At 40.2% G+C, this 24,596-nt stretch overlaps 3 protein-coding genes across 3 annotated transcripts; all 3 read right to left on the reverse strand.

Moving 5' to 3' along the window:
• Window positions 1-60: 60 nt before the first annotated feature.
• Window positions 61-6,065, reverse strand: LOC118419763 (protein bfr2-like). The gene is made up of 8 exons (XM_035826384.1): window positions 5,921-6,065; window positions 4,440-5,027; window positions 3,773-3,895; window positions 3,150-3,339; window positions 2,600-2,670; window positions 1,462-1,556; window positions 805-938; window positions 61-158 (listed from the first exon to the last, which is right to left on the reverse strand). The coding sequence occupies exons 1-8, from the start codon at window positions 6,017-6,019 to the stop codon at window positions 61-63; spliced, it is 1,398 nt and encodes a 465-aa protein (XP_035682277.1). The 5' UTR covers window positions 6,020-6,065.
• A 4,384-nt stretch (window positions 6,066-10,449) lies between these two features.
• Window positions 10,450-12,623, reverse strand: LOC118419212. The gene is made up of 2 exons (XM_035825564.1): window positions 12,374-12,623; window positions 10,450-10,562 (listed from the first exon to the last, which is right to left on the reverse strand). The coding sequence occupies exons 1-2, from the start codon at window positions 12,617-12,619 to the stop codon at window positions 10,470-10,472; spliced, it is 339 nt and encodes a 112-aa protein (XP_035681457.1). The 5' UTR covers window positions 12,620-12,623; the 3' UTR covers window positions 10,450-10,469.
• Window positions 12,624-12,784: 161 nt separating this feature from the next.
• On the reverse strand, window positions 12,785-15,477 carry LOC118419841 (neuromodulin-like). Its single transcript, XM_035826511.1, has 2 exons — window positions 15,046-15,477; window positions 12,785-13,170 (listed from the first exon to the last, which is right to left on the reverse strand). The coding sequence occupies exons 1-2, from the start codon at window positions 15,281-15,283 to the stop codon at window positions 12,785-12,787; spliced, it is 624 nt and encodes a 207-aa protein (XP_035682404.1). The 5' UTR covers window positions 15,284-15,477.
• Window positions 15,478-24,596: the final 9,119 nt, after the last annotated feature.

The raw sequence follows: 24,596 nt of genomic DNA on the forward strand, positions 1-24,596 counted from the left end.
TAGATAAAATATAACCCATCTTTGAGCTTCAACCAATGGCTCTCAACAAGACAGTAAAACTCACTTTTCTGAGGTGCTGTTGGCAATGTCCTCAAGGACCTCCTTCCAATTCTCAGGGAAGCCAGTTTTGAAGGCTTTCGCAATCTTGGCGTGGAATCCTGCAGAAAAACAGATGTTAGATAAATTTGAGGGAGGACTTATCAATAGACAAGAAATGAGTATGACACACAAGTGACATTGTATGCAAACAATACCACTATTCAATAACTAAGAAGGATTTCTTTTATTTTGAAACTTGTAAAAATTGGGGGTTTTTTTCAGATAGACTTACTAAGGTTGTCTATGTTTGGACACATCCTCAGGATGCCACAAGACACCCCTGCACAAAAAGCCCTTGAATTTGCCATACTAGACTCCAGCAGATACAAGACACTGTGTCAACCTACTCAGCTTGCTAAAAGCAGACCTAAAGCACAGAGACAGAGAGCAAGCCCTACAACAGTAAAGAAACTCCAACAGCTAAGGAAGCTTGCAGGATGCAAAGCACAATGGAGAAAGATGAAGAAAATCTAAATGCAACTCCAGGACTCTTCAAAGACTGTAGGTGCAGAACACAGGGAATGATGAAGATGATACTTAGTATTGATTTGATCTTCCAGTTCATTCTAGTGACGCTGAGAAGAGTGATGGATGTCACTCAAAAATCTGGAAGTAATTCTTCGAATTTTATATTCGTTTTGAAATATCGTTTACTTGGATGTCTAATCTTCGAACGAACTAATCTTCATAAACATGATTGCCTACCTTGTTCTAGTACCATAGACCTGTCTATGAACCCTCGGAGCCTGTACACGGTACCACTGCCAGTAACCACCATACGGGATGTCACCCTCTTCACAATGGCAGTGCTGTGCCAATACTGGTGCTCTGGGTCTTGCCTGTAGTAATACACATAAGAACATCTTACACTTAGTCAGTAAACAAAACAGACTAAATGTCTTCTCAGGTTTCAAAGACAATACTGTTATGCTTATGGTACCTTGAACAAGACAGGTGCATGTATTCGTTCTGAGACAGAAACCTTATTTTTTGTCTCTCACAAAAACAAAAATGAATGAATAAGATTGCTCCACAGATACCTTACACTTAAAAGGTGAAAAAGGGTAAAGGCAGTCCCATAGCCTTCTGTAGGCAGTTGATAAGCTTTGTAAAATTGTTTTACGCATGGTTTAACAAGATGGAAGAAACTATGCAAACATAGAAGGAGCATAGCATAATTTTCTACTCCATACACTTACGTGTACCCCAAAGTGGGCATAAATATGCAAGTTCATTCTCATTGTCCTTGTATAAAATCTGGGAAGACTTATTTGTTCCCACTACAAATGTATATCCTTATAAAGTTCCAAACAAAATCTGACCAAGACAAGGAACTTTTTCAAGAAGCTAGCATGTACTTACTTGCGATGGCCCTCAACCACGATGTCTGTAGACTTTCTCATTGGTTTAATAAACCAGTCGTAGAGAATGTGCTCCTTAAACGGCTTCACTGCAGTCTATGGAGGGAAATACAAAAAAGACTTAATGATAATGATATTTTCCCTTTTCTGACTTTCTTGTACTGTACTAGTCTTGAGCTAGTACTGCGTACCTGAACTCATCTTCAGATTCAGGTCCAGATTCAGGTCCGGACATACAAGTCTAAACCTAAACCCATAGCATATGTGTGCTCAACATACTCAAATTAGTTACATGATAAATTGCATGCTGGCATGAATTTTACTTTTTAATTGTACATTTAATTTTAAAAGTATAAATTCAAAATTAGATACAGGCAGTATTATTAAACACAAAGGCTCTGTAATTTACACAAAAGCAACAAAGTTTTTGTCTTTTTCCAGCACAAATTTCAAGATCCATGGAAGGCCTTCACATGGTTAAGAATGAAAAGGGGAATACAAGTGAGAGATTATCTTGGCAGACTTTGTACCCGAGTAACCCAACATTTAGGCCACACCGATTTAATTTCTTGGTTCACGGATTCGCTCGCTCCTATTTTTTGGAAAAAAAAAATAAAAATAAAAATTACCACTCAGCAAATTTTCACCATAAATGAAACCATTCAACAACTTTCTAGTGTAGCAAACATAAAAACTGACACTACTTTTGTAATTTTCAACAAACAGGAGCTGTTACTGTACAGTAATAGTCTTTTGTACTTTTTTCAAGCTGAAAACTTTTTATTCTTTACGTTTTGGATTAGCCCTTACCTTTACCCCAACCATTTTACAATTTTTATTTTTATTTTTATTTCGCCCTCTCGCTCCATATTTTTTATGAAAAAATCCGTGAACCAAGAAATTAAATTGGTGTGGCCTTAGGCTTCTTTTTTTTAAGTGAACCTAAACATTTTAAAAGTCCAATTCCATGCCTGTGTACAGGTACATAGCACCAGAAGTAGCTTAAATAGGTAAATGTCAACCTCTATATCTTGGACTATACATTGGCATTGCTGTCAACTAAACATTTCCTTAAATGTTCCCATGCATAAAGATACAAGCATTAAGCAGCCTCTGTGGATACCACAAACATTTCTTACATCTTTCTTCGGGTTGGGGGCAGCTGGTTTCTCTTGCCTTGAAGTATCAGTTGTATCGACTGACACATTGTCTGCAAAAAAAAAGAACACATCATGGTAGGATGATAAAACATCAACAATCATCATGTGGCTTCACAAATAGAATGTTTTCTGATCTCAAAACTGCCAAATAGCCTGTCAGGTTAGATGTTGATCTGGGCTCAAAATTCATTTTTGGGATTAGGTGCACTGGTGCACCCAGCTTGAAAAATTGGGTGCACCAAAAAATGTTTGGGTGCACCACTTAAATTCAAGTAACAACCTAATAATAAAACTTATCAAATTCTTAAACAAGTACCATGACAGACATTTTTATTATCTTTCTAACACTTAGATGTCAAGAATATGATGTATACTCAAGTATACTTTGATATCTTTCCATACATAAACCTAAGAAAATATTTGAGTGCACCCTGTGCACCCAATTTTGGGTACACCTGGGTGCACGTGCACCCAGTATTTAGAGCCCTTTTGATGTAGCATTGATATACAAATGTACTCAGTACTGTACCTATGTTATCAGCCCAGGCGATACTCTGTGAACTCTGTGAAAGTCGATCATTCGGAGGCTGGTCCATTTCCTGCTCCTCCTCCTCATCCATGTCCTCTTCAGACATGTTGTCATCTCTGTCTTCATCAAGAGTCTTCTCTTCTACTATCTCTCCATCCATTCCCTCTGCATTCATTTCCACGTCAGTGTCCTATATAAATCCACAAAATATTCTTTATATAAAGCCATATACTAGTATACATAGAAACAACAAAACTCCATACCTTTACAAGTCACCAGTCTTTGAATTTTTACCTGTCCTCTAAATATTCTAGAATATTGTCAGATTTGCTAATGATGTTTTAGCCAATCAGAGAGTGCTTCCTGCTATGATGTCATTTTATCACTCATTCGTTGCTGTTCACCAACTCACATGCAAAGCTACCAGGTAATTGCTAATCTTTAGAGCAAATTGGGAATCTAGTTCAGACATGGAGAAAAAAAGCCAAGTTGACTTGTTGACCTAACAGTTTCAGTTGTATTCAGTGTTGGTATAAATTATACAACCTTACGTTGTCTGCAGTTCAGTGTAATAAAACCTAAAACCAACAGACTTTGGAGCTTTAAATGCTCTTCTGACAGACCTTGGTTCTCTTGTACCCTTGATGCCCATTCTCATCAGCTTCCTCGATGGTACCATCTGTCTCGTTCATCTTGATGGTATCATCGTCACTATCTCTGTCGTCCATACTGTCATCTTCCTGAGACTGATCAGAAAAGACATTTACATACAATAAATGAATGAAAAATATGACATATAATATATAAAATATGACATCTATTGCACCTGTACTTATCATACCTGAACAATCTATAGAACTAATGGACACCACTTCATGTATAACTTTATCAAGATATTTGATATAAGTTCTAGTTAGAGTTTACCACATACATGTACCAGGGAATTTTGGGGTGCACCACTTAAATTTACGTAATAACCTAATAATAAAACTTAGTTAAAAGCTACCAAATTCTTAAACAAGTACAATGACAGACATTTTTATTATCTTTCTATCACTTAGATGTCAAGAATATGATGCAAAAAACCAGATGTATACTTAGTCTAGTATACTTTGATATCTTTATATACATAAACTTCAGAAAATATTTGGGTGCACCCTGTGCACAGAAAATAATTGGGTGCACAGCTCCAATTTTGGGTGCACCTGGGTGCACATGCACCAGTATTTTGAGCCCTGGTTAACATCGATATTATCTTACAAGTTTAGGTGACAGAACACATAGACATACCTTGTTGGTTGTCGCTGTGGTGTCATCACCGAGCTGGGAGGAAAAGCCCACGTCCGGCGCTCGTTCTGTCGAGGGCGGAGAGACGATGAGGTCGTCAGGGTCATGTTGTAGCAACATCTCCTCGTCGTGGGATTCCAGCCAGTTCATGACCTTCTGTTTGCGCGCCCCCGCGGTCTGTCTCTCCCTCCCTCCCGTAGGCTTGGAGCCTGCGTCCTTTGGCGCTAGACCAACCGAGGGCTCTTTCTGCGGCTCTTCGCTCCTGCTTTGCTGTACATCACTCGCACTCTTGTCAACTTCAGACGTAGGTCTGCTCATGTTTTCCTTGTCCTCACCCGTCCCTTGTACCGGAAGCGAGCCGTTCTGTAAATCGGGCGCCGGCGGATTGGTACGATCTTTCCTGACGGCTTGCCTGGCGGAAGAGGACCCTGGGGACATGATTTGTTCCAGCTCTTCGAACGTCTTTTTTTGTCGCATGGCTGCGACAAGTTTCGCCACCGGTGAGGCTTTGTACACCACGCGGCTGGCGGGGGACTTGAAGGCAGGAGCTGTATGCCTACTGCTCGCTATGCCACTAACATTTGCTTTGTCCTGTAATGAAGGGCGGTGAAAGAAAAAAATATTGCTCTCATCTTCAAAATGAATATACATTTTTTATCCAAAAAAAATGAATATTACCAGTTTATCAATTTTCTTTTCTTTCCTCAAAATCTGTCCTGTATTCAGCATCTTTTGTATCGCATGCTTGATAATTGTTATGTTCAAATACAATATTCAATCTCCCCATGTACAACTGGATAGAAACAAGGTTTACTTCTGGATGTTTTGAGTGACATCCATCTAGTGATGCTGAAGATAATATTTGAATACTAGAAGACGCTGAAGATAGTATTGTTTACCTGGATGTCTAACCTTCATTCATAAATGGGATAAATTAGGGCTGGGTACCGGTACAGAAAATTCAGGTCCAGGTCCGGTTCAGGTCCAAAGGATCAGGTCCGGACCTGAACCTGGACCTGATTCAGTTTGACTCATACCAATGGTCCATTTTACTACAAATAGATCTGTTTGGTGGAGTATTAGACTTACACTGGCGTTTTAAAATCCTACAACGCTAACTGCACCTGCTGTACGATTGGCTGTAAAACTTGGTAGAAATTACTATAAACTCTACACTACTTCACTCTTGTTATTTTCTTCCACCTGCTAGCGCCAAAACGTGTGAATGCCTGATAAAATAATCTGTTAATTTTCTAATCCGTCCAACATCCGGTCACCTAATTTTTTCAGGTCCTTTTTTTCTGGACCGGTCCAATAAGAAAAACCGATACCCAGCCCTAGGATAAATGTTATGAAACCATCAAAAAGGGTAGGGGTTCTTCCCTAGATCAAATAAATATAATGTCATGAGGCAGCTTACTGGGTATACAAAATCAATAACAAAAACAAAACAAACAACAAGTAAACATTCCCTTGTCCCTTACCTTCACAGCACCACCTCCTTCAAACATCTTGGCAAACTCATCGTTGATAGAGGTCACCTTCTCAGGAGGCACAACTATAGACTTGTACACCGAACTCATCCTTCAGATAGAGTGAGTCATGGATTCACATCATATACAGATCTGTGGAATGAAAGGAATACTTCACAGAATACTAGTAAATGGAAATGGACTAACAAATTCTTTGCACACAACTAAATCAGTAAATGTTTTATTCAACTGACATTTTGGCAACTGTCACCTTCCTCAGAGCAATTCTGACTGCAGCATAGGTGTCGTTGCTGACAGATAGTCCCACAAAAATTAACATAACAAAGTGAATCAATCAGAATTGCCTCGAGGAAATGTGGGTTGAAATTAATTCATAACACCACTGTCACTCAGTGAATTGCCAAAGTGATGAAACTGTTCTCGGAATAAATGTATTAAGGTATCTCGGTTGGCTAAATTGGCATTTTGACCTTCCACTGTTTTCTTTTTAATAAATTAAGAAAGAATGGAGCCGTAACGAATGTTGATAGATGGGCATTAGAGAATTCTAAATCTGATATTTTTGGGGCCGAATTGATGACGTCATCATTTTTATTACCTCTGATATTATTTTTTTCTATGACAAAATACAGCACTCTGGTACATACCACTGTAATGAAACTTCGTTTTTCGTTGCATAAATCTGGAAGCTAAAAACGTAGTGTTGCGCAAATTGATATCTACTAATGATCTGTAGTAATTAGAAAATGTTTGTTTTCATCTAATTTAAAAAAATAATTCTTAATAACTACAGATCGTAAGTAGATATCAGTTTGCGCAACACTACGTTTGTAGCTTCCATCATTATGCAACGAAATACGAAGTTTCATTACAGTGGTATGTACCAAAGTGCTGTATTTTGTCATAGAAAAAAATAATATCAGAGGTAATAAAAATGATGACGTCATCAATTTGGCCCCCAAAAAATGAGATTTAGAATTCTTTAATGCCCATCTATCAACATTCATTATGGCTCCATTCTTTCTTAATTCATTAATAAGAAAACAGTGGAAGGTCAAAATGCCAATTTAGCCAACCGAGATACCTTAATAGAAAGGCTTGAATCGAAAACCAGCAGGAAAATTTTTCAGATTAAATAAAACAGACCTTAGAAGAATAATGTACATGCTTGGTGACTATATTACAAGTTACAACTACCACTAACATCAAACTTAACTAAGAGCAAGATCTGTTCTTTGTTTTGTTACCTCTCAAAGGATGAAGATTGAACTATTACACTTAGTTTAAGATCATTTATATTCATGTTAACGGACTTTGTGACATTATAGTTGGTACAGTAACAAGTTACTCAAGGAAGTAGACAATTTTCCGTCTATGTCTACTTTTTCTTTCAAAATAGCTGTGAAGTGGCTTGAGCAACATGCAAAGTTGGAGCAAAGAAACGGCATGATAGGCATTATATACCTGTTAGGCTTGTCATATTATGGTTATCATAGAGTTTGAATTCTTCAGCGAGCTGACCATGTTGGTGGGCAAATATTATCATTAGAAAAATTAATAATAGCACCTTCATGTGTTGAAATCCAACAGAAGCACATGGTTTAGACAAGTCCACAAAGCCGAATAAAACGCCTAAAATGTGCCGGACTTAAACCCTTACTTGATGGATAACCCATCACGTATTCGAGAAGGGGCAAATTACTATGTAAACCAAATAAATTTAGGTAAAATTTCAGTCAGCAAATCAAAGTTTTGCCCCCCTCCCACAAAAGAATAACAAAATTTCCTGCCCCGTTTCTGAAACATTTTTACCGCCAAAACATCCATCGAGTAACAGAAAGATATCTTGAGACATTCTGGACAATGTATGTGACCTAAAACAAAAGGTATCACCTCTATGGATCCAATAAATCCAACAAAAATACAAACCTTTGCAAAATCTTGCCACAGATTTTCTTCCACTGATATTCAATTCAAGCGCCAACGTTGGCAATATGTCACATGATTTCCAGTGTAGTAACGGGCGATGTGATTGGTCCAAACGAAAAGCTCTGTCATTCAGCGGTCCACAAAATGACCAATCATAGAGAGGCTATTATTGAGATCAGTTATTGGACGAATTCATTTTTTCCTGGGGGTTAGATCGGCCGAGAGTTTTTTTTTTTTTGCAAGTAGCCTGTAAAATTATAGATATGATCGGGCTAGATGTATTAAAAAAACCTAAACGCTGAGGCATGTGTCAGTTTTTTTTACGTTAGAGAGGTTTTAGAGACAATTTTGGCCGATTAAATGTTTGCGAAAATCCTCAATGTTCATTCAAAACCTCATATGGCCTCATATTCACTGGTTCTTCAATATGGGTAGGTGGAAAGTGTGGTCCAGTCCAAAGAGCAGGACACGCGAGTCAGACTGGTGAGGAGGGGTAAAAACTGGTACGACATTTTCTGCGCATGGTTTAATACGTCCCGTGGCAGATGTGATGTAGCTAAATTTGTGTGCAGTCTGTCACCCAGGATTATGTGTTCCCCTATCGTGGGTTCTGTCTGCATTGTCTAATTCAGATTCAAACTCTATACATGTGTATTTTTGGTGACGCCTCAGGGGCTAGCCTAATTTCAATAATGTTTATCATTTTTTTTTACATCTATAATTGTCCAGTAAAATTTAAATTCAGGTAAACCATGTAGATATTTTGTGCATTGCAAAATGACAGCCTATGCTGTAGTTTCCGAAACATTGGCATTTTTTTCGTCCGTTTATTAATGGAAGAATTGTTTCGGCCATACAGTTTTTGCTTGTCTCAACCAGACTCTCACCTGGTCGAATAGTAACAGGGGACTTTGGCCAAGTTAGGAATAAAAGCCTCCTAGGCCAATTAATAAATTAACAGCTACATCGAGTTTAGACTTCCAATTAGTATATCAATTCACAGCTTAGACTATAAAACTAAAGCAAAGATAAATTTTCAATAGTCCTAAAGCAACAAGGGTAAGACAAATTAAGACTTATAATGTTGGAAGCATATGAAAATTGTATTTAGATTTACAAGTAGAATTATATTATTTGGTTCTTTTGGTTCTAATCCTATTTTTCTGAACACATTGTTATTAATTGCTAAAATGTATATCTTAAAAAGTAGGCATTTAAAAATTCCTACATAGTTTTTTAGCCTATGTACATTATTATTACAAAGTAGAATACATCATTGCTCAAAACTTACAGAAAACTGAAAAACACTTGTTAAAGTGGGGACCCATTGGTTATGCACTGTTAGATTAATTTAGTTGGGAAAATGCAAATTGTCTTACCCGGTTTAGGTTGCTTTTGTGTACATCCACTTTGTATTGTTTTTATTTCAAAAATGAATAAAGATTTTGTGAAAAAAAAAAGACTTACAATTTTGAGGCAAATTTAGTTTAGCTCCTGTTGTTTGAGTTACAGGAGCTAACTGTTGCACACCCAGCACCAACGGCTACTCCTACGCCATTTTCCATATTTCATAATTTGAGTGTCTGTAAGGTTGATTATTGCAAGCTATCCGTAACTTGTGCTATCCTCATCATTTCTATTTTTAAGCTCACTAGCCAATTTTCAATGGGCAATGTCACATATAAAGGGTTGATAACATCATTACTTCAACTGATTACTTCAATTGATAGTTTTCAGCTACTCACGCACTCACTCGGCTTCCTAGTAGTGGCGATTTTTACATCTTTCTAAAGTTTCTTCACCCAGCCTCAATAGTGAAGGCCACTTTGGCCACTACTAGCCAACCCCAAACCTCTGCTTGGAGAATAATATGTCTTATAGATTATATGTCTTAAGACAAAGTCAAGGACTTGCATATCTCTCACATACGCTGACACAGCAATTTGCATAACAGCAGGGAAAAAAGCCCAAAACAATGTTGTACTATTCAGTATTCTCTGACAAAGCTTTATTCACCCATACACATTTTTGATAACTTATTTGCAAATACATGATTTTCCAGACAGTGATCTTCAGCATCTCATCTGATACTATACAATAGTTCCTAGAATTCGTTATAAAAATAGATGTCAATTATGTCTTTATAAGTCTTCTGTCTTCTTCCCCTTGCCTGTGTGAAAGGAAACAAAAAGAAGAATAATTATGTAAGACAGGACTAGGGACTATGTACTGTTTTTATTTTTGTCACAGCAAGTCTTAGCATATGAACAATTCCTGTGTGTGTTTGTATGTGAATGTGTATGTGTGTATGTAATACTATGTATGTGTGTATGTACATGTATATATGTTTGCGTGTATGTGTGAATGAATGAATGTGTTTGTGTGCGTGTCTGAACATTTCATTATCATTTCAAAAATAGGTTAACGTAGAATAGAAAAATGGTAGCAAAGTTGATCCCAATTGGACAATATTGTCTTAGAACATTTCAGATTGACAATAATACACGTTTAAGGGCTGAAAATAATATTCCTAACCACCTACTGATTTTTCTTTCATGATACAGCCCCAACTGTCAGAATATCATACAGCAAACAAGTAAAACCAGCCTTACTAACCACATTCTCTAGTCAAACTCGTCGTCAGAGGCCTCCTGTCTGCTGCAGCAGCAGAAGAACCTCTTCCACCACTTCCTCCTCTTCTTTCCTACAAGTCGTAAAAAAATTACCCATGACTGAAACAATGTTGTAGTTTTGGAAATTGCCAGTCAACATATTCTGTCTTTAAAAGTGATATCTCACTGAACTTGGGGCACCGGCGCATCACTGTGAGGTTCAAAAGATTACTCAACGAATTTCAGAGATAAAGACGAATTTTCTTATATTCTGTGTATTTTATTGTATTCTTCGTCATACTTTTACGGAATATACACAATGTCAAAATTGTAAAAAAATCACAACAGTGCCACAGTTAACAAACCTTGCAGTGCCACACCGGTGCCCCAAGTGCAGTGAGATACCACCTTTATGGTGGTGCCATTATTAGTGGATTCAAATCCATGCTTCTACTGATTAATCATGTTTCTTACCATAAGGCCATGTTGATTTGATTACTAGTATGTGGATGACATCGTATAGAACCACCAAACTGATGTGAGCATGTAAATAAATAAAAAGTTTGGAAAAAAAAAAAGGTTGCCTTCGTTATGAAATCTAAGTGATTAGATAGGTTGAACAAATGTCTGAGCACACAGAATATGGTATACCCAAGGAGTTTAACCTCCTTGGTATAACAAACTAAAAGTTCTTCGTTTTTGTCCTTTCAAGTCTTTTTCTGTTACCTCTGAATTGATGTTGGCATTCTATGACATAGAGTCCATTCCAAGACACCGTGCGGATGTTTGTTGCCATTGTTTACAATTGATTTTAAAGTTTTGTAATTATATGTCTAGGACATTTGATACTTAAGAAATATTTTTAACACTGTTTCAACTTTATAAACATATCCCCAATCCTGTAAAACATTGGAAATAATCATGATGTGGAATTGAATACTTCTAATGGTTTCTTATTAATGACAACAGCTTTCTACCATTATTTACCATTTTCTACCATTTTTGTAACATTTTGTAAATGGGTCAGTGGGCTGGGAAGATAGTAATTCACACATCCTTGCTAAGTTTGGTTGGGTGACATGCAACAATGGTCCACCACAAAGGACCCACCAGTGCCCAGCAGTGAAATCTAAAAATATTCAGAGGCAACAATAGGACTTAGTTTTATGGGGGCAATAAACTAATGTAACCATTTGGCATTGTGAAAGAATCACACATAAGTTTCACAATTATTCTAAATAAAGATATTTTTGTACTGTTACTTTCAAAATGTTTCTAAAATATTGAAAGGAATTCAAATAGATGAATATTTTTTTGTCAATTTTTAAAAAAAAAGTTAATTATTTTGGCTTACATATTCATTTATTCAAAATAATTCAAACTTATTACAAATATCACCTAAAAACCCTCATGGTGTCTTGGAATGGACTCTAAGTATACATTTTACTTTTTTATTTAGGGCATAATGTTACATTTGCTAGTTTTGCAGATGCTTTGTACGATTTATGGTATGGCTGAAAACTCTTTTTTTCTTATTTTGGAAACAGCAAAAAATTGATACATGCGGAAATGTCATCCATCTAAAGATTGTAATGAAATCAACATGGCCTAACTACTTGTTTCCTAATCAAATATCTTCATGCCAAAGCAAATGAGAAAACAGCAACAACTACATGCACTACTATGTGGACAATGATAAAACAGTTATGAATACACCAACCACACACAGTCACTGGGTATGTGAGATAGACCATGTTTGGACAGAGTTATAGTCTGAAATATTGCTGACCGGGTCCTCTGAACATTGCCAGACACACTATGTGTAGCCGTGGTACTGAAAGTACTTCCGCCAGTAAAAAAAAGGTTGTACTGCTGAATTTGAGAATAAAGTTGTTGTCCTTACCTGAAGCACATTCCGATCCATCTGAGGAGAGACTGCTAGACTCCTGGTCCCAGCTGGTGTAGTCATAGAAGCTGCTGACACCACTGCTGTAGCTCTCGTCCCGGCTGGCAGTCTCGTCTCGGCTAACAGTCTCATCTCGGCTGGCGGTCTCATCCCGGCTGGCGGTCTCGTCCCGGCTGGTGAAGTCATAGAGGCTGCTGACACCACTGCTGTCATTCTCGTCCTGGCTAGACTCCTCCTCGTCATCTTCTTCCTGATGATGATGATTGGTTTATTTTTCAGTAAATAGAATTTTCATCAAACAGTGAAATTGATTATTCAAAATGAACATACCTGGCATCCAGAAGGCTGAATTACGTAAAAAATCTTACAGACATCCATAACATACAGATATATCCACGTACAAATCATTTAAAATACCTGGCTGGTGTCATCTTCTTCCTGGGTGGTGTCATCTTCTTTCTCACTGGAGTCATCTTCTCCCTCGCTGCTGTCTTCTGCTTCATCATCTGCTTCGTAGTCAGCATCCTCGCTGCTGGTCTCCTCCTCTGCTGGGCTGTCCATGGCACTGCTGTCCTCTGCCTGGCTGTCCATGGCACTGCTATCCTCTGCTGGGCTGTCCACGGCACTGCTGTCCCCCTTCTCTGCTGGGCTGTCAACCGCACTGCTGACCATCTCTGCTGGGCTGTCCACGGCACTGCTGTCCTCTGCTGGGCTATTCACGGCACTGCTGTCCCCCTTCTCTGCTGGGCTGTACACGGCACTGCTGTCCTCCCCTGCTGGGCTGTTGTCCTGGGCTGTGTCCATATACATATAATCAAATCAACATGGCCTAACTACTTGCTTCAATCAAATACCTTCATGCCAATGCAAAGCAGAAAACCAACAACAGCAACAACAACACAACTACATCCACTATTATATGGACAATGATAGAAGGGTGAGTCAGAAAGTAATGCAAATGGTTTCATAACAGACTCATTTTTTAATTGAATGAGTTGAAATTTGGTAAAAAAAGTAAAGGCATATATCCTTTTGAGATTAAAATATCTAAATTTGTTGTTCATTATTCTATAGGTCACTGAGCTGATTTCAAGATGACCACACCCTTGGAATCCCGTCAGAACAAAAGAAAGATACAATTAACGTACAATTAAGAATTTCCATGAACCAATTTTTGCTATTTAGAAAACTAAGCCTGCACATGGAATAGTCTGTTGCCACATGCTTACTTTCAACTCTGAAATTGTATTAGTTTTTCTTTTTTTGTTGTTGGTGTACAGTGAGGTATAAGCAGTCGTCAGGGTCACGAGATTTGAGGTGTGTTGAAAAGTTTCTGTAGCCTACTTTCCCATAAACAAAGAGGAACGAAACACTTCTTGGCCTTTAAAAAATGAATAATTGTGTAAAAATTTTGTTTCTTTTGATTAATGGAAAAGCAGTCTTTTAACCTTTTAACCAACAACTTACGAATTCGTGTATAAATCCAACTTGCTCTATATCACAACTTACTTTACCCTAGGAGCTGTAAATGAGGAAGTATTGGGAGTTCAGAAATAAAAATTGGCATGCAACCTATAGAGACATTTGTTATCATACATGTGTAATTCCAACCTCATACAGTAGTTTTCAGTGGTCAGATTTAGAGGAACTGATCGTCTGACAAGCTTCCAAGGGTGTGGCCATCTTTTAATCAACTCAGTTGCTCATAAGATGATAAAGAGAAATTTTAAAATTTCAATCACAAGAGGATATATGCCTCTATCTTTGTACCAAATTTCAACTCAATCTATTAAAATATGAGTCTGTTATGAAACCACTTGCATTACTTTCTGACTCAATCTCGTAACGTAAGGTTACCAGTTTACGTGCAGGACCAATTAACGGTCAGTTAGCGACATGGCTACATTTCAAGGTGCACCATGCAAAAATTAATCAATAATAATAAAGCTATAAATGTGTTATTAACATTGAAAACAATTGCAATGAATATTGCACAATTTTCATGGAAGATCATGGGCCCTTGGTGCCTGGGTTGACTTTACGTGACGTTCTACTGAGGCAAAATCGGCAGTCCAACCTCATTCATCACTACGGCGCTACTGCAGGCGATGGTGGGGTAGACACAAAAATTTTACGGTGGTTTGTTTGTTTACCACTTCTGTAATATTTTGCAGCAAGTGTTTGAATATGTGTGCTAATAGGCAGAGCACTACAGGGAGAAAGACTCAAGTGACCGTTAATTGGTCACCCTAGAACAATTCTTCACTGCCAACCTCTCCATTATTACATGCTGGTGCGCAACTAAAGATGGAGGGAAGAAATAAATTACCATGCACTTTTTTAACAGACAAACTACTGTTTCTTCAAATGGGTTAAATATCTAATTCTGCCCAAGCATTTCAGAACAATAATCATTTTCCATAATTCGACCATTAACTGGTAACCTTACGTTATAACAGTTATGAATACACTCGCCAGAGTAACTGGATATGTGAAATTATAAGACCATATTTGGGACAGAATTATAGTCTGAAATATTGCTGCCTGGGTCGTCTGAAAATTGCCAGACGCACTTTGTGTAGCCGTGGTACTGAAACTAGAGAAAGTATTTCCACCAGACAAAAACAATCCTGTACTGATGAATTTGAGAAGAAAGTTGTTGTCCTTACCTGAAGCATATTCCGACTCCTCCGTCTCTGCTGGGCTGTCCACGGCACTGCTGTCCTCCTCCGCTGGGCTGGGTCCTTCCTGAAAGAGAATGGTGGGCTTCACGGCTTCGTCCATCGCTGGCAGCCGCTTGGCCCGGTTTTCGCACAACTTCCTCCAGGCGTCGCGCCTGTGAGCGAGTCTACCTGCGATGGCGCATGCTGTGCCGACCACGGGTAACTCGGAGTGACTGTCAGACATCGTTGGATAGTGTCGGTCAGGATCGTAACCGTGTGGAACACTGAGACTGCGGAGCTCTTGAAAAGAACGTCCGTCCGCGGTGAAGTCTCTCGCGGAATGAAGCAAACACAAGGTTGCCCCGGCTAACCATGCCGTACAATGGCGTTCCAGAACATATGACCGTTAGAAGCAACGTTCGCAAGTGCGATTCGCCCCCCTCCCCATCCTCCGCTCCCCCTCCCCTCTTGGCGTAAAAAATGCACATTTATGAAATATTAAACTACAAAAACACAACTAACCTAAGTTTAACACCATAACGGTGCTAGTACATAATCCTTCTCAAACGATCATCACCTGTCCATTGAGAAATGACTGGCCGAGTTGTAACGTTAGTTGAAATGAAAAAGTGGGCGTTTACGTTCGAATCCGACGTAAACTTTCATTTGATAGCCTTCAATGTCTTCTCATTTCCAACATAACACAGACACACATTGGAAATTTCAACTCCCAAGTTAGAAGGAAGAGCCTAAAATACTGCGGTATCCTCCAAAATAAAACGTTGTTATTGCTAGAAACGGTGACCTATGGGGTCACTGCCGTATGAGTAAGGTCACGTTCGAATGGCTACATTCACACTTTCCTACCCAGTCGAACCGCAGGTCACCCTAGAACGCGTTATTCTCTAAGATACGGCTTTTGTCGCGACCCGATTTGACCCCGCTGCATGGGTGTTTTTAACTGAATGTTGTACAACAAAAAGACCTCAGACCTACATGATGTTTATACTTTTTCATATCAACAGGTTTTGCCCAGTACAACCATGTAGATATTTCGTGCATTGCCCAATGGCAGCGAACGCTGTTGGCTTTGAAACATAAGCAATTTTTGGTAAGTTTATGTTTGCCGGTCTTTTTTTACAGTTCAACTTGATCCCACGAGATAAATTCACAGCGCGAAAGTCCAATTCCTCACCTTTTCATTGATACCTAAGTTCCCGGGGAAATTTGAAGAGCAACGGGTTTGCCCCGAAATTATGTGACAACATGTCGAATTTCCCGGCATCTTTTTTCGAACGTGAAACCGCACACACTGATCTTTCACTATGCTTTACAAATCTCAGACATGATGTATTGATATCAGTATGCTTGCACATGAATCCCACTTATTCTGGCTTCTGGTTAATGTCAGTTTCATTTCGGTAGGTTTTAAGAAGCCTATTTGCGACGGCAAGTCCTGAGCCGTAAGTTTTATCAACCTTTCCAAACGCTGCAACATTAGGCTTGAACTCGCTTGACCCCTACGACACGGAAAATGGAACGTACCGGCTGCGTTCCACCGTTCGAACCCAGGTTCGGAGCAGGAGTTCGAAACAGATTGACTCAAAATCTGATGTTTTTTAAAAAGTCTAACTTTGCACTAAAACCCTGTGTCTATGTGTACTTGTCTATCATCATGTCACTTATTATATTGCATCTGACAGTAGAACCCATTCAGCTTCTCGTACCAAGAAATGAGGCCTGTGACACCATGCGAAATGTATGAAAATATGGTCAAAACGCAGGGTAGTGTGCGTGGCCTGCAACAACCAGACTGAAACTTCACCACCGTGATTTGTGCATGTTAGAAGATAATTTCGGGGCAAACCCGTTGCTCCTCAAATTAAACAAGCAAGTTTGGTATCAATGTTCAGGTGAGGAACTGGGCTATCACGTGGTGGGGTTAGCTAATGGGATCATGGTGAACTGCAAAAAAGACAACCACAAATAAACTGGCAAAAATTGCCAATGTTTCGAAAGCTACAGTGTTCGCTGTCATTTTGCAATGCATGAAATATCTACATGGTTGTACTGGGCAAAGCCTGTAGATATAAAAAAGAACAAACATTATGTAGGTCTGAGGTCTTTTTGCTGCACAACGGGCACTTGCTTACACCCATGCAGCGAGGTCAAGCCAGGACAAACGGTGTTCCGGCGTATGACCTGTCGTAGAGAGGGCTGCGCAGAACGGATGCGCATAGAGCTCTGCGGTTCGACTGTACCGTAAACACGTGATACACCCCAAAGGAAAGTAAGGAAAGAGTCTTTACCGATACAGAGTTGGAGTATCCTGTGTTTTGTCCAGTTCAACACGGCTGTCAGTCACACAGTTGTCAGCATAAGCAGATAATGAAGTTTTCATCGTGCCTGAAGAACTCTACTCTACTCTACTCTACACAAATCTCCGTACACACACATGCTCTGTGACACCACAGTCCTTGCAAACCAGAAGGAAGAATGTCAGACTCACAACCATGTACAAATTCATTCTCAACCACATTTCTGTCCCATATGCGTCCAAATAACTGGTCCTGGCGACTTGAGATGATGCTCTCGCCGCACCAACCACGCTTCCAAACTGCAGCTGCAGGCCATTGCGACTTGCGACGAGTAAATCCAAGTACTAACGTTATACAGGTTCTCGTTTTCCCCTCGCACCATCCAGGAGTTGAAGAAACTTGAGCCTGGTGTGGCGGAGGCCGCGGGTCTCTCTTCCTGTTCAAAACCGAACTGGGAAGCCGGGTCCTGCTTTGAGTTGCTCCTAGACTTCCTCGTATACAACGTTAACGTTAACGTTACCCACTAAATTCACTCATAACGTTAAACACCCACAACTCTGTTGTTTATGTTGCTTAGTGTTGTTACCTTTATTTCCCTATGTTTATCTGTTCCGATCACTTGTTACTGACACCCTGCTAGACATTTCAGACGATCGTTACACTAAATTCGCTTATCTTCTTTTGCACCCACAAATCAGTTGTTTACGTTCGTCAATGTCTTTACTTTTATTTCCCTATTTTTATTTGTCCCGATCACTTGTTACCGTAACACATGCGCACTGCTAGTAATACCTGTTATGGGGGCCTAGCAGTACAAAAATAAGAACAAGATCCCAAGTCGTTGTCATCATTTATTTATCAGTCACCACTCACCAATCATATTCTGCTAAGTTAAAACGACCCCCCTCCTCTCCTCATCCTAGAAAAGAAATCAAGATGATGACGTTTTTGTCTAGTAACTAGTATTTCAAAACATCCAGGGGGCAACTCAAACGCATGTTTGAAATAATGCATTTTTTATATTTATGTAAAGCATTTTATTTCAAAAACCTATTTGGCGACAAGAGAACCGGTCTGCTTTTAGCATGAGCTTTGTACTACTTAAGCGTCCAAGTGAACAATAGATAACGTACAAATAACGCACATACGCGTATAATGACGTATTTATTGTATCATGTTCGATTATTGGACGAGGTGGTGTCTTATTGTAAAAATTATATGTTTACATATCTTTAACAAAAAGTGATAAAATAAGATCATTTTGTTCTTTTTTGTTTTTCATTTGGCCAGTTTCAACTACTTGAATTTGTAACTTAAGCCTCACATCGTAGAACAATGATTAAACGGAGACAGAAAGACCATACAACACCCCCACGTCTTGTCCCATAATCGAACATTCCACACTTCCCCATCAGTTGTGACGTTATATTGTGTTGCCTAGCTGCGTTTAGAACAACAAAGTTCCACTAGCCGATAGTCACTGATCATAGACTCGTGACAATTGCACGTACATAATGTGGAAGTTTCTCATTACGCTCACGAGCTGCTTCTGTATGAAGCGCTCCAACAAGGTGTCCCCTGTGGAGGATGGAGATGTGGAGAAAGAGACAGCACCGGTAGAGGAGGAGATGGCCCGCGGGACCACCGGTGAGTCACTGGGTTTACGTACGTTGTACGTGTTGTATTTATCGCATAAAATTAAAATTCGGTCGTTGTGCGAGGCGGTGTTTTTTTTCAGTCTAGATAGCTTGTGGTGAGTTTGTGATGGAAGGGGAGTGGTATAGACCCGCCCTATATCACATCCCTTAGGTAACTTCTACAAAATCTTACATGTCATCGTAAATATATACGCTATCACCAGCATTTACTACATTTTCATGTATTCTTTGAATTGTTCCAGAATGTCCAGTGGTGACCGCACAGCCTCCGATGTCCCAGCCAAGGTCCAGCAAGTCGTCGGCCGACGTCCTTGCTGAGCTGCGACAAGACGGCCTGTTGCCCCTCAACACCCGGGGCGAGTCCGTCGCTTTCCAGGTGCTAGTCAAGCCCGCCTCCGAGCCCGACGCGCCCCCTCGCCGTCCGGTTAAGCTGGAGAAACTTGAAGAAAATCTCCAGGAGAGGCGCGAACGGGTCAAGAAGGAGCCCGCGGGATCACGCACTAAACTGAGACAGCAACTCAGCAACGCCGCCAACAGACGTGACGTGAGTGATACATGTATCATATCATATCATTTCATATCATTTGAACTCCTCTCCATATCATTTCTAGTCAATGAGTGGATCATTATCAGGGAAATTTCGAGAAATTTCGATGATACAGACAATAAGAAAGAAAGGACCAAAAGCAGCTGGAGAACAAATATAGGCTGTTGGCACAGTTGAAGGCTTGAAGCTCTGAGCTAAATCGCTTTGTTTGTATCTTTCTGAACAGGAGATCTTACAGAATAGATCACGGAAACTTGCAGAGAGCTCTAGGAGAGCAAAGGCCAAAGCAAGGGCAGCGAAGAAGGAGCGCAAGAGCACTGCCTTTGTTATTTCCTCTGTCAGCGACACGGATGCCATCGTTCCCCGGGACTCGGAGAAGGCGCAGGATTTGGAGAAACGTCTAAGCAAGAGGAGAGAGCGAGTCGCGAAAAGGATCACCGCGGAAGACCTGAAGAAACAGCAGGAGTTGGCAGCTGAACGCAGGAGGGTGAGTTTCTCAGTGCACTCTCTAATGTTGAATATCGGAAGGGCAAAATTCTGTGTTGTATTGCAACTGGGATCAACAAAGGGCAACTTTTTGATGGCCTATGGCATGTAATTTGTGTTCCTGAAGATTTTGAAAGAGACAAAGATGAACTTTTGGGTAATTCTTGACTTTTGTCGCCCGCCTGTGCAGGAGAACAGGAAAGAGACAGCATGGAAGGCCAAAATGTCGGGGATGAGCAGCTGGGATAAGGCTCTCGACTTTTAAACATTTTTAGAGGTGCGTAGAAATAGATGTTGTAATAAGAAAATTCTTCTTGTTGGGTTTTGAAATCTACTTGCATGAAATTGTAGAGTATATGTTTTATTACACACATGTGCATTATTTGTACGTTATCTATTGTTCAGTTCGACCATAACGTTAATGTAATCCAAAGCTTAAGTTAATGCAGACCGGTTGTCTTACCGCCAAATAAGTTGTTGAAATAAAAAACAAAAATGTTATACATGAATGTAAAAAAAAAACACGTTCTTTCAAACATGCGTTTTACATCTAAATGTTTTGAGGTAAATGTTTGCATGTTTTAAAAGTGGTTTTCAGAATTTCTTTCTTATTTTCCAGAGTGGGGGATCTAGAGGCCTGATCTGGACGAGCAGTTGGAGACTGGAGAGTTTATGCTCTGGTTTTTGTTAAAATTCATTGAAAAATTGACATAACGTTCACATCTGGGTTTGTTCTGATAATTTGAAAAAAAAGGTTTACAGAAACTAACTGCTGTTGATTGTATGTATCAGCAGATACATTTATTATTCTTTCTCCTTCGCAGCGCGGGGTTGAGCACTCGCACGTTGTACAAAACTTTGAATAAAGTCAAACTACGGTTTCCGCATCTTTCAATGCGAGTATCATGTCATATTTTATCTGATCTTTCTTTAGATACAGAATTTCTTACCTAGATCCTTGTTGTGGTAGAAGTCTCGGGACTGACAGAAGACATCTAATCTATTAACGTTAGTTCACCTTTATTCGTAGGGGACTGAAACTTGGCCCACTATGTCATGACACTGAAAGCTATCTACCACCCAAATGTCAAGACAATATCATATCCGGGACAAGAGTGTACATTGAAAAAACTGCTATGATAGAATATTCTCATTAATTATGCAAATGTATCTAATTTTGCATAATTAGTATTTTATTTTGTACAACATTGTCTAAGGTACCTACATACCAAAAATGATGAAAATCCGTTGTTCCCTTCTTGAGTTATCCGCTTCAGAAGTTTCTGACAAAAATGCCCCTGCTGTCCTAAATCTGGTCGCTAGGGGGGGCCAAACTTATGTTACTTCTTTCTGAGCACAAGAGCTATCTAACACCCACCCTTAAATCGTGACCATAGGTTGTTCAGAACACCGGAAGGTGCACTACAGTGCCAAAGGAAGCCGCTAGGGGGCCCAAAATCACATAATTTCCAGCTTTTGTCACACTCTTCCAACACACCGTGTATGAAACCAATCCACCCAGCCGTTCTTGAGTTATCTTGATCACAGACACACAGACACACAAACGCTAGTGAAAATATAACCTCCATGACATTTCATGGGGGTAAAAACCGGTTTTGTACCAGTACACTGTACCGATACCCACCCCTACTGTCTAGTATGTAAAATGTCAAAATCAACCTCTGCTTGCATAGCACCTTACCCTCGAATGACTACATTCACTTTCTCACCGTAAACACGTGTTTGTGTACACCAACGGAAAGTAAGGCAAGGGTCTTTAGCGATACAGAGTTTCAGTATCCTACGTTTTGTCTAGTTCAACACGGCTGTCAGTTACACAGTTGTCGACCAGGATAAGCAGATGATGAAGTTTTCATCGTGCACAAATCTCCGTAGCACACATGCTCTGTGACACCGCACTTATCAACAAACTGGGTTGGCAGTCTTTGCAAACCCGAAAGAAGAATACCAGGCTCACTGAACCATGTACAAAATTATCTACAACAACATTTCTGTCCCACAAGCGTCCAAGATTGGCCCTGGCGACTTGAGATGATATGCTCCCGCCGCACCAACCACGCTTTCAAACTGCAGACCATTGCGACTTGCGAGTAAATGCAACTACTAACGTTACAGACTCTCGTTTTCCCCTCGCACTATCCAGGAGTGGAAGAAACTTGGTCCTGGTGTGGCGGAGGTGGGGTCCGTCTCTCCAAGTTCAAAACTGAACTGGGGAGGGCCTTGCTGCATTGAGTCGGCCCTACACGTCCTTATATATCGTTATAAGTAAATTTTATACCCACTAAACTCACTCATAAAACACCCATAGCTCAGTTGTTCATGTTGCTTAGTGTCGTTACCTTTATTTCCCTATGTTTATTTGTTCCGATCACCTGTTACTGACACGTGCGCACTGCTAGACATTTGAGGCGATCATGACACTAACTTCACTTGTCTTCTCTTGCACCACACTGCTAGTGATACCTGTTATGGGGGCTTAGCAGTACAAAAATAAGAACAATATCCCAAGTCGTTGTCGTCATTTATTTATCAGTCACCACTCACCAATCATATCGTGCTTAGTTGAAACGACCCCCTCCTCATCCTAGAAAAGAAACCAAAGTGATCATGTTTTTCAACACATCAGGGAGGAAACTCAAACGTATGTTTGAAATAATGCATTTTTACATTGATGTAAAGCATGATTTTATTTCAACCTAATTGGTGACAAACCGGTCTGCTTTAACTTGCTTTGTATTACTTGAGCGTCGAAGTGAACAATAGATAGTTACGTACAAATAACGTACAAACTTGTAAAAACGTAGTTATTGTATCATGTTCCATTATTGGACAAGACGAGGGGGTGTCGTATTGTAAGAAAAGTATATGGTTTTAACAAAAAGTAATAAAATAAGATCTTTTTGTTCTGTGTTTAATTCAGTTAGCCACTTTCAACTAATTGAATTTGTACCTTAAGCATCACATCGTAGAACAATGATAAAACGGAGACAGAAAGATCACACTTCACCCCCTCGCTGTGTCCCATAATCGAACAGTCCAAACTTTCCCATCAGTTGTGACGTTATATTGTGTTGCCTAGCTGCGTTTAGAACAACAAAGTTCCACTAGCTTATTTAGCGATAGTCACTGATCACAGACTCGTGACGACTACACGTACATAATGTGGAAGTTTCTCATTACGCTGACGAGTTGCTTCTGTATGAAGCGCTCTAACAAGGTGTCCCCTGTGGAGGATGGAGATGTGGAGAAGGAACCAGCACCGGGAGAGGAGGAAATGGTCCGCGGGACCACCGGTGAGTCACTGGGTTTACGAAGCCTCCCGTCTATTGTTATTGTCTTAAAATTATGGCATATGATCAAAATGCGGTCGTGATGGATGGGGGTAGTTGTAGACCTATCCTATCATATCCTTTAGGCAACGTATACAAGATCTTACATGTTGCCGTAAATATATGCTACTACGGACATTAACTACATTTTCGCGTATTCTTTGAATTGTTCCAGAATGTTCAGTGGTGACCGCACAGCCTCCAATGTCCCAGCCTAGGTCCAGCAAGTCGTCGGCCGACGTCCTTGCTGAGCTGCGACAAGACGGCCTCTTGCCCCTCAACACCCGGGGCGAGTCCGTCGCTTTCCAGGTGCTAGTCAAGCCCGCCTCCGAGCCCGACGCGCCCCCTCGCCGTCCGGTTAAGCTGGAGAAACTTGAAGAAAATCTCCAGGAGAGGCGCGAACGGGTCAAGAAGGAGCCCGCGGGATCACGCACTAAACTGAGACAGCAGCTCAGCAACGCCGCCAACAGACGTGACGTGAGTTATATCATATCATATCATATCATATCATTTGAACTCCTCTCCATATCATTTCTAGTCATTATCAGGGAAATTTGAGAAATTTCGATGATACAGACAATAAGAAAGAAAGGACCAAAAGCAGCTGGAGAACAAATATAGGCTGTTGGCACAGTTGAAGGCTTGAAGCTCTGAGCTGAATCGCTTTGTTTGTATCTTTGTGAACAGGAGATGTTACAGAATAGATCACGGAAACTTGCAGAGAGCTCTAGTAGAGCAAAGGACAAGGCAAGAGCAGCCAAGAAGGAGGGCAAGAGCACTGCCTTTGTTATTTCCTCTGTCAGCGACACGGACGCCATCGTTCCCCGGGACTCGGAGAAGGCGCAGGCTTTGGAGAAACGTCTTAGCAAGAGGAGAAAACGCTTCGCGAAAAGGACCACAGCGGAAGACCTGAAGAAACAGCAGGAGTTGGCAGCTGAACGCAGGAGGGTGAGTTTCTCAGTGTACTCGCTACTGTTGAATATTGACAAGAAGGGCAGAATTCTGTGTTGTATTGCAACTGGGATCAACAGAGGGCAACTTTTTGATGGTCTGTGGCTTATAATGTGTGTTCTTAAAGATTTTAAAGAGACTAAGATGAACTTTTGGGTAAATCTTGACTTTTGTCGCCCGCCTGTGCAGGAGAACAGGAAAGAGACAGCATGGAAGGCCAAAATGTCGGGGATGAGCAGCTGGGATA

Source organism: Branchiostoma floridae, chromosome 1, assembly GCF_000003815.2.
Source record: "Branchiostoma floridae strain S238N-H82 chromosome 1, Bfl_VNyyK, whole genome shotgun sequence".
Lineage (NCBI taxonomy): Eukaryota > Metazoa > Chordata > Leptocardii > Amphioxiformes > Branchiostomatidae > Branchiostoma > Branchiostoma floridae.